This window comes from Drosophila santomea, chromosome X (genome assembly GCF_016746245.2).
Source record: "Drosophila santomea strain STO CAGO 1482 chromosome X, Prin_Dsan_1.1, whole genome shotgun sequence".
NCBI lineage: Eukaryota > Metazoa > Arthropoda > Insecta > Diptera > Drosophilidae > Drosophila > Drosophila santomea.
The window spans coordinates 16741242-16754357 of NC_053021.2; the positions used below are offsets into that span (position 1 = coordinate 16741242).

At 47.0% G+C, this 13116-nt stretch overlaps 4 protein-coding genes across 8 annotated transcripts; 3 read left to right on the forward strand and 1 right to left on the reverse strand.

Annotated features, from left to right (window-relative positions):
* The first annotated feature begins 237 nt into the window (after positions 1–237).
* Positions 238–1405, forward strand: LOC120455695 (fibrinogen-like protein 1). Its single transcript, XM_039642103.1, has 2 exons — positions 238–1199; positions 1264–1405. Exons 1-2 carry the CDS (start codon positions 253–255, stop codon positions 1403–1405), a joined length of 1089 nt encoding a protein of 362 aa, XP_039498037.1. The 5' UTR covers positions 238–252.
* Positions 1406–1661: 256 nt separating this feature from the next.
* On the forward strand, positions 1662–8268 carry LOC120455600 (glutathione synthetase). 5 transcript variants are annotated; one of them, XM_039641975.2, is made up of 8 exons: positions 1667–2039; positions 2107–2321; positions 2710–2922; positions 3867–4240; positions 6864–6906; positions 7013–7251; positions 7312–7696; positions 7821–8268. In XM_039641975.2, exons 2-8 carry the CDS (start codon positions 2163–2165, stop codon positions 8121–8123), a joined length of 1716 nt encoding a protein of 571 aa, XP_039497909.1. In that variant the 5' UTR covers positions 1667–2039; positions 2107–2162; the 3' UTR covers positions 8124–8268. The 5 variants fall into 5 exon arrangements, with proteins under 5 accessions (XP_039497913.1, XP_039497909.1, XP_039497910.1 ...); XM_039641976.2 differs by having other exon boundaries at positions 1667–1950; XM_039641977.2 differs by lacking the exon at positions 3867–4240 and adding an exon at positions 6190–6323 and having other exon boundaries at positions 1670–2039.
* Position 8269: 1 nt separating this feature from the next.
* LOC120455602 (mitochondrial fission process protein 1) lies at positions 8270–9563 on the reverse strand. The gene is made up of 4 exons (XM_039641981.1): positions 9545–9563; positions 9195–9321; positions 8904–9129; positions 8270–8567 (listed from the first exon to the last, which is right to left on the reverse strand). The coding sequence occupies exons 2-4, from the start codon at positions 9298–9300 to the stop codon at positions 8405–8407; spliced, it is 495 nt and encodes a 164-aa protein (XP_039497915.1). The 5' UTR covers positions 9301–9321; positions 9545–9563; the 3' UTR covers positions 8270–8404.
* A 403-nt stretch (positions 9564–9966) lies between these two features.
* On the forward strand, positions 9967–13035 carry LOC120456267 (vacuolar protein sorting-associated protein 4). The gene is made up of 5 exons (XM_039642992.1): positions 9967–10137; positions 10896–11035; positions 11132–11993; positions 12083–12311; positions 12381–13035. The coding sequence occupies exons 2-5, from the start codon at positions 10900–10902 to the stop codon at positions 12480–12482; spliced, it is 1329 nt and encodes a 442-aa protein (XP_039498926.1). The 5' UTR covers positions 9967–10137; positions 10896–10899; the 3' UTR covers positions 12483–13035.
* The last annotated feature ends 81 nt before the right edge of the window (positions 13036–13116 follow it).

The window sequence follows — 13116 nt, forward strand, 5'->3', positions numbered from 1 at the left end:
TGTTTGTTTTCCAAACAATAAATTGCCACCTATTTTAAATTAATATTTTAAAAGGCTCCCAATTTGATCGCAGTGCAAAGTCAAGCCCTTTTCCACTGTGCGAATTTATGTGAACACTTATACTTCCAGCTTAATGCCCAAAACTCTAAAGCAACACGTTATTAAAAATTTGATGGCACATCAAGTGCCTATAAATATTCATTTGCAAATAAAAAATCAGCTTACTTTGGCGTGGCAGCTGGCGCAGTACGCATGTTCAGGATAATGAAACCCCAATGCCTTATCCTTCTTCTCTCGCTTTCCATATCCTTGGCTTCCGCCAGCGCAGCGAAGGATCTGCAGAGGATCAAAATGACGGATCAAAATGACGACAATCCATGCAGCGCGTACCGCATTTGGGTGTGGAGACCCATCCTCGATCGCTTCGTGAAGGTGAACTCCAGCGAGGAGCTGAAGCATCAGATGAACGCCATGGCAGAAACCATCAAGGACCTGCAGACTCGCATCAGACACAAGGACGAGCAGCTTCTGCTGCAAGCCACACAGCTGAAAGATCAAAGTGCCAGGGTGAACGTTCTATCCAAGAATCTGCAGATTCTGCGCACTGAGTGGCTAACTGCGAATGCGGAGCTCAAAAGCAAGGACATACAGATACAATTGGGTGCCGAAAAACTCAACCACATGAGCGATGAACTCTTGAAGTGCAGCCGCCAGGATACGTGCCCCATTGACCGCAAAAATGGCATTTACAAGCTGAAAATCCGTGGATTGGATGCATTCGAAGCACCCTGCAGCTCCACTGGCTGGTTGAGCATACAGAAACGCCACGATGGCTCCGAGAACTTCGATCGCACGTGGCAGGACTACAAGGATGGATTTGGGCGTGTGAGGGGAGAGTTCTTCATCGGTCTGGAGAAAGTGCACCGCATGACGCGGCAACGCAGGCACGAGCTGTACATAAAGCTGGGCAAGATCGATGGCTCCACCAGCTATGCCCACTACGATGACTTCGAAATTGGCGGCGAGCATGAAGCCTATGCACTCAAGTCGCTGGGCCACTACAATGGAACCGCCGGCGATTCCCTGAGGCCACACGAGCGCCAGAAGTTCACCACCAACGACCGGGATAACGATGCCTACAGGTTCAATTGTGCCGCCGATGAGTACGGTGGCTGGTGGTACTACGACTGCGCCAAGAGGTGAGTGCACATCCATATATCTAAATAATAGTTGAGTTGTGTTAATCAACTTGTTTAATTGCAGCATGCTGAATGGCAAGTTCTACAAGGAGGGCCGCTCGCGGAATGGAAAGACCAATGGCATCATGTGGGGTTCGTGGCACAACAACGACTGGACCTACTCGCTTACCTTTGTGGAGATGATGATAAAGCCGCGCAGCTTTTGAGCGAAAATAAAAGCTATGTTCAACTAAAAACAAAATAAATGAAATGGCTTCATAATTTATTATTCATCTCAATTCATAATTCATCTCACTTCAAATTTACTGAGCTGCATTGGTTATTCCGAATAAGGCTATGATTTACGCGTGTGTGCTACACTTTTGTCGCAGTGTATTTGCGTGGTATTTTTGTTGCATACCATCTGGCATATTGCGGTATTTGGCTTTCCGCCGGCTGGTATTTTCTGCCCAACCCGCTGCGGTCACACTGCACAGATTCAGACCAAAAATACTAGAAACTCAAAAAACAGATTTATAATTTATCAATTGGCTAAATTGTAAATTGAAAACCCAAGCCCAAGCGTTACGGTGTGTCCAAATTGCCAGTGCAACCGGTGGAACAGGCGGAGCAGCAGCAGCAGCAGCGTCACCACGGAAACCAGCGGCGCAGCCACAACAATCGAGCGTTGAGAGTGACGAAATTGGGAGCGCAGAGATAACTCCGTCGCAGTTCCAAAGCTTCTAGAGTTTCCAGCGGCTCCCCAGCAGTGGTGAGTAGGCAGCACACCAGCACACCAGTCATTCACTGCTCAGTGCTTAGTGCTCAGTGCCCAGCGAGCAGTTCCGGCGAGCAGACCCCGTGAGCTTCATCTTCATGGTGCGGCACAAACGCAGGCAACTTAACAAATAAACTTTGCCATTTGCAGACGCAGCTGAGCCCCCCCAGATTCCACACCAGCCGACCGAGCGACAAAGACCAATCATGTCCAGCGACGCGAATACGCCCGTGCTGCGCAACTGCATCCGGTTGCCGCTGGCGGAGGACGAGCTCCTGGAGGTGACAGCCAAGGCCAAGGACTATGCCATCATGCACGGCGCCGCCATGCGATCGAAGACGGCCTTCAGTCCGGACTCCCTGAATGTGGGTGCTACAGTGGGGATTCGCTAGTGAGAGCTCGACTTCATGCTAGGGTAACTAGGTTGTACTAGTTTTTGGTGCTATATGAGCTTTCTGCACACAAGTAGCTCATTTTCAATAGGACAGCAGTAACTTGACATTCAGCTTATCTACTCATATATGTTTCCATTTAGTTTTGTTAATTTTAAATTATGTGTAATGCAAATTGTGATTAGACGTTTGAGTTATTTTCCATTTCATGTGCAGCAGCAAAAGATAAACCACTTTGAACAACTAGTAAGCATAACAGTTTGATAGGAAAAGCTACGCAATAGCATTTAATCGAGACTCAAGCTAGCGCGATTCCATTGCAGTTTGCCGAGATACTAAATTCCTTGCCAATTCCTTGCAGTTCGCCCCCTTTGTGCTGGTGCCTTCCTCGTTTCCGCGCAAGGAGTTCGAGAAGGCGGTGGCCCTGCAGCCGATCATCAATCGGCTGATGCACAATGTGGCCCACGACGAGGAGTTCATCACGACGACGCTGGCGGAGACGATCAAAGTGGACGAGTTCACGGCCAATCTGTTCAACATCTATCGCAAGGTGCTCGCGCACGGATTCACCCAGGTGAGATTCCGTCAGCTGGCGTCCACTCATCATCGATCCTCCGCCCTGCACATCACCATCACCCACCAACGTATCCACCTCATCCCCATCGGGAGCACATCTACAGGCAGCCAGTGGGTTACTCGCTAGAATTTATTGGGCCCCTCCACCCGCGGTCGCAATCTAATCGCTCCTTCATAAATCGCCCGGCCATTGCCATAGCCATAGCCATAGCCAAAGCCAAAGCCCAGAAGTCGGTGGTAGTCGCTAATCTCGCGTGATTTATGCGAGCATCCTGGACTCGCAGCTCCTTATCGTTGGCTTGTAAATCGACGTAGGACAGGCCATCCCTGACCCCCATAACGCTAGCCCTTTGCCATTGCCATTGCCATTGCCATTGCTCTTCCTATTTTGATTTACCTTCATTTCCCCTAACGAAACCAGCACAGAGGCGAATTCTTGTAACTCTTCCACGTCGCAAGAAGTTTAATCTTTGTAGATCATATCAGAAAGGTGACATTTTTATAATTTGAATAGTTATTGGCCCAGTAGCTGATAGGGTTTATTAAATATAACTTTGTCAGGGCTATTTATACTTCATTACTATTCAAGCTTGTCCCAAATCTTATCAAAGTGTCACTTCAAGCATTTGAACGCTAGGATCTATTAAATTATTATTCATGTTAAACTTGTTGATTTTGGCAATGATTTTTAGTGTAAATAGCTTGGTTTTTCACTTGCAACTTAGTCATTTTAATTACCGAATATCAAGTCAAGTTTAGTTGCAATATTTGCTTGCTGTGCTAAATTTATTTCACGATCTGTGCTTCTCTCGTCACCACTCCTTCAAAAATGTAAAACCTAACCACGCAATTGTACAAACTCTCGATCTCAAATCGCAATCCGTTGCTCCATTATCCGTCACTCATTGCATCGCTGTGCTACGAAAAATGATTGAATCAAAGAAAACATCGCTGGGAATGCTGCGCAGCGATCTGATGCTGGAGTCCGGCTGTCCAGAGCTGTCGCCACGGGTGCTGCGAACGGCGGCTGGTGAGGATGGTGGTCAGGATGCGGGCGCTGCTGTGGGGCAAAGAGCTGGAGTTGTCGTTGCTGTCGGAGCTGCCGCTGGCACGGGCAGCAAGGAGAAGGAATTGCAGCAGGAGCAGGAGCAGAAGCAGAAGCAGCACAGGGAGGTCCAGCTGGGCCGGGCCACCAAAGAGCGGGAACGGAGGGCGAACGGCGTCCATTCCGCTTACTGCTGCTGGAAGCAAGTCGAGATCAATACAATAGCATCGGGCTTTGGCCACTTGGGACCAGCAAGTAAAACCATACAAAGGTGCTGTTCACGCGCACAGTGCATCAGTGCAACTCCGCACCACACCATCATCAGCAACACTTCCATAAACACCCAGTACTCCTCCCATGACCCGATCATCTCATCGCATTTCTGCATTCCTGCATCGCTTGCATCCTCCGCCTAACCGCACAAAATCACACACTAACTCTCGAAGTAGAAATCTTTACGATGCCCGCATCAAATTTCATTTGATTTGATTTTTTGCAATCAGAAGAAGATCGGAATTTAAGCGAAGTAACGTAGAGAACTTTCTGTAAACATTAAGTCCAATTTACAACAAGAATCAGATCAGTTAACTGAAATGAGCTAATCTATTCGTAGTGTGTGCTTTTGTGTGTGTTGCTTTGTAAAGTCCATTGTACTTTAGTTGAAGTTGATTTTGTTCCACTGTTCCTTAGACATGTATTTATGATTAACCATAGCTACAAACCTTGCTGCAAATATGCCTAAATGCCAACTTCTTTTTGGTTGAGTCTGCGAGATTGTTGTCCAGAGTTTTCATTTGCTGACGCTGCCTGTCGCCCGTTGCCTCCTGCCTGCTCTGTACCCGAACTGCTCTGCTCTGCTCCCGCCACCTGCCACCTGCCTCCTGGCACCCTGCATCCCTCATCCTGACACCTGCCACCTGCTCCTCCCGATCCAAAAGTATCAGCTAACCCGAACAATAATCTCCACTTCCGTCAGTGATTGTCCGTTCTGCTGTCGCTTACTCTTCCGACTTATCGTACAGACTTTTGGGGCCTAAAGGTCAGAGGTTAGCCAATGTATATACAAAAGTCTCTAAAAAAGTCAAAAATGCCTTTCTAGAAGATTCGGAGATAGCGATTTCACAAGATACACAATTGTAATTTGTCATTTGTAATCAGTAATCAGTAAAGGCCGTAATTAAAAATTTCACAACTTGTACGCTTGGGTTATTAAAGCCCCAAAATTTTCTGGCAGTTAAACTCTGCATTCAAATGTTTGGAACAGACCATTTAAATGTAGTTTTTACTTTTAGAGATATTAAACTCAGGGCCACATTTTGGCGATTAGCAGCTAACCAAAATTTGTAGACGAAACACATATACAATGTATATAAAGCCCCACATGGAGAGCCCACCGCTGTACTACAGATAGGGTTGCGATAGGGATACGAACCCAACTGATATAGATACGCCTGGTAATTGTTTATTTAAAGTGGAGACGAAGGCGATAGCGGGCCCAATAAGTGCATTGCTGGGTGCAAAATGTGTCTTCAATTACAAATTCATGCGAGAGTGTCAGTTGAAGGCTCGAAAAACCGAGATTACTTGCGCTTGACTCCAGCTAGGAAATGTTAGAACCCAAAACATCTGTTTATCATACGGTTTGGGGTTTCAGCTGTTTTGTCTGCTTGTTTATTTGCCAGCAATGGTGACGTAAACATAATTATAAACAGATTAGATCAGAGCATGCTTATTATAGTTATAATTGCAAAAGTACCAGCTGCAAATGAACTAAAAAATGGGCTAAAAACTCGTTTCTACTTCGCCATGCTTCACCGCCATTGTGATGAATTATTCATAGAAACAGCAGACAGATCAGAAATTTCTAATATGAAAACTAAATATAAGGAGCCTTTCATAGGGAAGCCCAGAAATAAACTTCAGTGGTAGTACTAAGAGTAGCATTGGGAGAAGCATCGTTTCACTGTACCCATCTTGCACCATTTCTCGCCTCGCTCTCTCTCTCTCTCTCTCTCTCTCTCTCTCTCTCTCTCTCTCTTTGAATATATGATAATGTAAATATCCGCACCTGTCTCATCCTATATATGCTATAAGACCCACGGACGAGGATCACACACCATAATGCATTTGAATTTTTGTTGAATCGCTTTACCGGCTAAGCAGCTGCTCTTTAAGGGACGCACCTAATGTATATATCTTGTATAATGATCATAATTGCAGGCATATAGCATCGGTCTGTTGCGATCCGACTATATGGCACACGTGTCCGAGGGCTGTGCGATAAAGCAGGTCGAGATCAACACGGTGGCCTCCAGTTTCGCTGGCATAGCCACCCAATTGGTGCCGCAGCAGAAGTATTAAGCGCTCTTCTCTCTCTCTCTCTATCTCTCTCTATCTATTTATATATCTATCTGTCTATCTCTCTTTATCAAACGCACGAATGCACAAACACACACCTAAAAGAAAAGCATACACCTGTCCACACACACCTATCCCTCCCCCCCCCCACCACCCACTTCCCCCTCACTAATCGCTGATCACTGAACAAATTACTGATCACTGATCACTTGCAACCGTTGCTGTCTCTTTCTGCATGCAGTTTGATTGGTTATGGCTCTATCCGTCTCTTTCCACACGCTGTAGCTTCACATTTTTGGCCTTCATACACACACACACGTAACCCCCCCTTCCACACCTTCCCTAACCATACGTAACCCCCCATTGATGGTTTTGGTCTCAGTAATTAACCCCCCACCCCCCATTTGACCCCAGCCCCCTTTCCCACGAACATTTGTTGTTGTTTGTTGCTGTTGTTGGTTGTTAAGAGACAGCGGAATTATGCTAATATCTGTCTCTTTCTGTTCCGGCACCACCCGTCTCTTTCACCCGCGTAGATTCGTACTCAGCGAGCTGGGACATGCGGATAAGCTGCACAATGTGAGTATATGGTTTTTTCTACAAGTTTCAAACATCTATTGTAGTAATCAAATAATGACAATAAGTATCAGACAACTTAAGTTATATGCTTGTTACCCCGCTGCAGATGCCGGATAACAATGCCCTGGCCGGACTCTGCGATGGGATGGTGAAGGCGTGGGACATCTACGCGAAGCCGAAGGCCGTCATCCTGTTCATCATCGAGGATGTGTCGTACAACATCTGCGACCAGCGCTTCCACGAGTTCTACATTCGCGAGACGTACCCGCACATCAAGGTGCTGCGTCGCACCCTCACCGAGGTGCATCGCGAGGGCAAACTGGGCCAGTCCAAGGAGCTGCTCCTGTAAGTGTTGACATGTGCAAATGATCCTTCAAACTCTCACGCTTGCCCCACACTCCACAGGGGTTCGCAAGAGGTGGCCGTCATCTACTTCCGAGCTGGCTACGAGCCCGGACACTATCACTCGCAGGCGGAGTGGGATGCCCGCTACCTGATGGAGACCTCGCTGGCCATCAAGTGCCCCTCCATTCACTACCATCTGGCGGGCACCAAGAAGGTGCAGCAGGCACTCGCCCAGCCGGCGGTGCTCGAGCGTTTCATCAACGATCCGGAGGAGATCAAGGCGGTGGGCAAGATCTTCACGGGTCTCTACTCGCTGGACGACAACGAGGCGGGCAATGCCAGCTACGAAATGGCGTTGCGCACGCCGGAGAGATTCGTGCTGAAGCCTCAGCGCGAGGGTGGTGGCAATAACGTCTACGGCGTGGATATACCCGATGCGCTTAAGGTAAGTTATCCTATTTGGTTAATGGCAGCAAACTCTAAGTAGTTAGTAAGTTTAGTTTATTTGAACAAGATGTGTTTGAAGGCATTGAGGAAATCATTAAAATCGTTGTCCTTGTTTCTTTCAGCGCATGTCACGCGTGGAGCGCTCCGCCTGGATTCTGATGGACCTGATTCATCCGCCGCTGACCAAGGGCTATATGGTGAGGCCCGGTGGCGATATGCCGCCCCAGATCGTGGACATGGTCTCCGAGCTGGGCATCTTCGGCGTGGTGATCGGAGATGCGGAGCACATTGTGCACAACTACCAGGCGGGACACATGCTGCGTACAAAGCTCTCAACCGCCAACGAAGGAGGCGTGGCAGCCGGTCTGGGCGCCCTGGACAGTCCATATCTAATCGATAGCGATGACGAGGATGAGCAGAAGTAGGATCCTTTATGAGATAAAGGCTTTAAACGCCGGCATTCCACCAGTTGCCTCAGTCTTGTATGCATGATTATTTTTGTAAAGCGTATTGTAAATTTTGCACTATTTTTCCCGCCCAAATGGCAATAAACAAAACGTAAAACTCAAACTCCTTGTCAATATGCAAACTGGATTGGAGGCTAAAGCTTTGCTACAGTTCACGTAAACTCTTAATACCTAAGAACTATCACCGTGGATTAGAATAGGAGTAGGGTAGATGTTGGGCATATCCCGCGCAGCGTTCACTACCTCACCGTCTTGCGGTAGGTGGCGTCCATCAGGCGGTCCACCATGCTGTCGATGGGATGAATGATGAGCGGGATGCTGGCGAGACCCACCAGAGTGGGCACCGTTTTCAGCACGGGCATCGGCGCCTTGCTCAGCAGTGTTTTTGTGGCCCAGGTGATTCTAAAACGATACAAATGCGCATTTCTTAATCTTAATCATAACATCTCGATATAAGCAAATGTATTAGAATTGGTTGCTCGCTTTAACATTGTTAGCAATACCTATACCAAAAGTTATAAAATCGTGGAGTGAACGATGACTTCACTCTGTCTATCTACCAGCACAAATTTGAAGTAGATATTAAGCAGCAAACCTGTTTTTGCAACATTGCACATGCCATTATACTATAGATACACTCCATAGGATAGCAGGAATCTCATTATTACTATGCTTACTTAGTTAAGATAAGTATAAGTCTACGTTTTCGGGTAATTATCTGGCAACAGATTAACGCACCGATTGATGACCAGGCCGGGAATGGCGACGGAGGCCAGCATCTGCCAGCAGAAGACGTCGCCGCCCTTGACGGCCACTTCTCTGGGGGAAGCCCCACCCATTTGGAGGCGCAGTGCCTTGTCGAAGGTGTCCGTGCAGACATATCCGATGGCCATGCCGTAGGATGCGGCCACCAGAGATTTGGGCACCAGCGGGCGGAAGGACTCGCCAATCTCGTTGCTGTAGCCTGGAAAACCGGAAGAAATCAAACTCACATTTCGATGGAGCTATGCAGATCGGAGGATTACTTACCCATGTAGCGAATGAAGGTGTCGCGGTAGATGTCCACATCCTTCATGACCGCGGAGGTTTCCTTAGTGCCCTTATCCCGGCGGATGAACTGCTTGTCCTCCGCCATTGCCTTCTCTGTACTTAATCACTGATTGTTTAAAGTTTTGGAATGATAGAAGTTTTGTTGCAGTTGTAGTTTTTGAGTAGTTGGGTAATATGACAGGGTGATCTGTTCCCACTGACGCAAGATCAGCTGGCAACTGGATTCTCTAAAAATCCATTGAATTCGATTTATATAAATTCAAAGTGATTTAAGCACTTGAGTGCTTATAAATTGAAAGTCTTTAAAAACAAACTGTTTACATAAATACCTTAATTGCGCGTATCGATAAGGTCTATCGTTATCGATTGCCAGAGCCAGAGGGGGAAAAAAGCTAAAATTGATTATTTATGGCGATTACAGTTTATAGCAATTATCTAAGACACATTTAGTTATGGAATATTCTTTGCTCCATGGTAAATATAAACCTTATTTAAGCGTTTAGTTGAGTTAAAACCACTTAATATCGTTTGCCGTATACTTAGTGTCATAACAAATGTGTACTGACGTGTTTTAAACGTAATGAAGTAATTTAAACAAATTACCAAGTGTAAAATGGGTGTGTAAGGATTTTATTTTTGATAACTTTTTGATAAAATGAAGTTGTCTTTTATTTGGAGTTTTAAAAAGCGCGCCAAGTGATTTCATCTCCCGAAGTGTGACCGTTGCAGCTGCACCTCGGCTTATGGCCTAGCCCCCACTGTGGTCACACTGACCGAATAAAAAAAAAACAAGACGTCGTCATTCGCGTTGGAATTCCAACAAAATAGTTAAGTTTTCCTTTTGTTTAACACCTGTCGAACAGCCAACGAGTTGAGCAGTGACGATTGCCGGGATTTCAGGAGCAAGTCAGCCAGCATAAATGTGAGTAATGCCCGGAACTGCCCCGCCGCCATCCCCTCCGCAGCCGCCCCGCAAAAAGTTGTCGACTTGTGTTTTTGTCAATGCCGCTGTATTCGAGCATTAGTCATGCCCAGAAATTCGATTTTGCTCGCGAACTGCGTCACCGAAGGACACTGGCCATCAAGATGGGAGTTACCACTCCTTCATGGGTTAATTGATTAAACATCGTCATCGGTTGGCCAGTGAAACTCACGGAGAGATGATATATCCCCATGGGGAGGGGCTATTATAACCCGAAATATATCCAAAAAGCCACCATCTTCTATGGAACCATTATGCTCGGGGAGCTTGGGATGCCAAACCTGATATGAGTTGTGGTATCGGTTAGTGATAGTGAGTGCACAGCAAGCTGTGGATATATAGCCAGCTAGGACTATTTCCAGTTGATTTGCCAGTTTTTGCATAAATCGATACTGTAACTATAACTTTAAAACCAGTTTAAGAACCATTGTTATGATTCTATGTACTTTATTTTGTACTATACCTGCATTTGACTTTATGTTGCACGAATCGATTTATCCACACACTTGTGGCACCTTCGTTATGTATAAGATTTAAACCTTAAGGTATTGTAAATATGGTAGCTCAACTAAATTAATAGAAAGCAGAAATGAGATCTTAAATAAACCTCATAAAAATTAAGTCCCAGCGGATAGTTCTTTAGTTTACTACATATTCAAATAAAATGGTAATGATATCTGAACGCTTATATCTTCCAGCACCATGGCAGCCGGAACCACACTACAGAAGGCCATCGATCTGGTGACCAAGGCCACCGAAGAGGATCGAAATAAGAACTACGCGGAGGCACTGCGTCTGTATGAGCACGGAGTGGAGTACTTCCTGCACACCATCAAATGTAAGAAGTCCACATCAGTACATCCAAGATGCATTTAAACTCACTGAATAGAAGCAAGTTAACTTCTTAACAATCTAATTACCATCTTCCGAACAGATGAGACGCAGGGCGAGAAGGCCAAGGACTCCATACGGGCCAAGTGTCTGCAGTATTTGGATCGGGCCGAGAAGCTGAAGGAGTACCTGAAGAAGGGCAAAAAGAAACCGATCAAGGAGGGCGGCGAGTCCAGCGCCAAGGACGACAAGGACAAAAAGAGCGATAGCGACGACGAGGATGGTGATGATCCCGAGAAGAAGAAGCTGCAGAGCAAGCTGGAGGACGCCATCGTCATCGAGAAGCCAAAGGTTCAGTGGTCCGATGTCGCTGGCCTGGATGCCGCCAAGGAGGCGCTGAAGGAGGCCGTTATCCTGCCGATTAAATTCCCGCAGCTGTTCACCGGCAAGCGGATTCCGTGGAAGGGCATCCTGCTGTTCGGCCCGCCCGGTACCGGTAAATCCTATCTGGCCAAGGCCGTCGCCACCGAGGCCAATCGCTCCACATTCTTTTCGGTGTCCAGCTCGGATCTGATGTCCAAATGGCTGGGCGAGTCCGAGAAGCTGGTCAAGAATCTCTTCGAACTGGCCCGCCAGCACAAGCCCTCTATCATCTTCATTGACGAGATCGATTCGATGTGCTCGGCGAGATCGGACAACGAGAACGACAGCGTGCGGCGCATCAAGACCGAGTTTCTGGTGCAGATGCAGGGCGTGGGCAATGACACCGATGGCATTCTCGTCCTCGGCGCCACAAACATACCGTGGGTCCTCGACTCGGCCATTCGGCGGCGATTCGAGAAGCGCATCTACATTCCGCTGCCGGAGGCCCACGCCCGCCTCGTCATGTTCAAGATCCATCTGGGCAACACCACGCACGTGCTCACCGAGCAGGATCTCAAGGAGTTGGCCGGCAAAACCGAGGGGTAAATAAGTTTCTTTTAAGCAGATACATTTCTATTATTCGGTTTTATAATAAGCATATTAACTAATTAACTCTTGTTCTGTTTTGCAGCTACTCTGGCGCGGATATATCGATTGTGGTGCGCGATGCGCTGATGGAACCTGTGAGGAAAGTGCAGACCGCCACGCATTTCAAGCGGGTATCCGGTCCGAGCCCCACCAACCACGAGGAGATTGTCAACGATTTGCTGGTTCCGTGCTCGCCTGGCGACCAGGGCGCCATCGAGATGAACTGGATGGATGTGCCCAGCGACAAGCTCTTCGAACCGCCCGTAACCATGGTACGCCATCCTTAATAATCGCTTATTATCCTATAATGCCTATAATCTTTCTTGACCTATCCCATTCAGCGTGACATGCTCAAGTCCTTGTCCCGCACGAAACCCACTGTCAACGAAGACGATCTGAAGAAGCTGCGCAAATTCACAGAGGACTTTGGGCAGGAGGGCTAGAAACGATCCCCGCCAGAAACCGTCAGCACCACCAGCTAATTCTAATTGTTGCCTATTGCATAAATTCAAACACGTTTTACTTCTGGCTCTCCTTAAATAATTTTTTTTATTTTATATATATAATGTATACATACGATATATGGTTAAATTGTAATTCAAATTTGTCGTGCGATTGCTACAGAGATGAAGGACATGCAGTGAGCGATAAAAGTGGGTGGATCTGTGAATCTGTGGATTGTTGTAATCACAAAGTCAATGTATTTTTGTACTCTAAATGTTAAGCGATAGAAGAAACCCGAAAGCCAGCCTGAAAATGAAACCGACACGGAAACCGAACGCAATATGAGTGTCTGCCGCGCTTGCGCAATATTTGCCACTCGGACGTGCCACGGACACCTGACCAGAACCGCAACAAGCAGCGGAGGAGGAGGAGAAGAAGGAGGATGATGAGAAGCAGAAGGAGCATGAGATGTTGAAGGAGTTTTAGCGCAGCCGAGCAAACCTATTTAACTTGTAACGTACCAGAAATAAAAGCGAAAATTGTATACTATAACGACAGCCCGGGAATGCCAATTGCCAGCGAATCAGCGAATCGTCGCGGGGAATCCCCGCCGCCGCAAATGACCCCATTCCA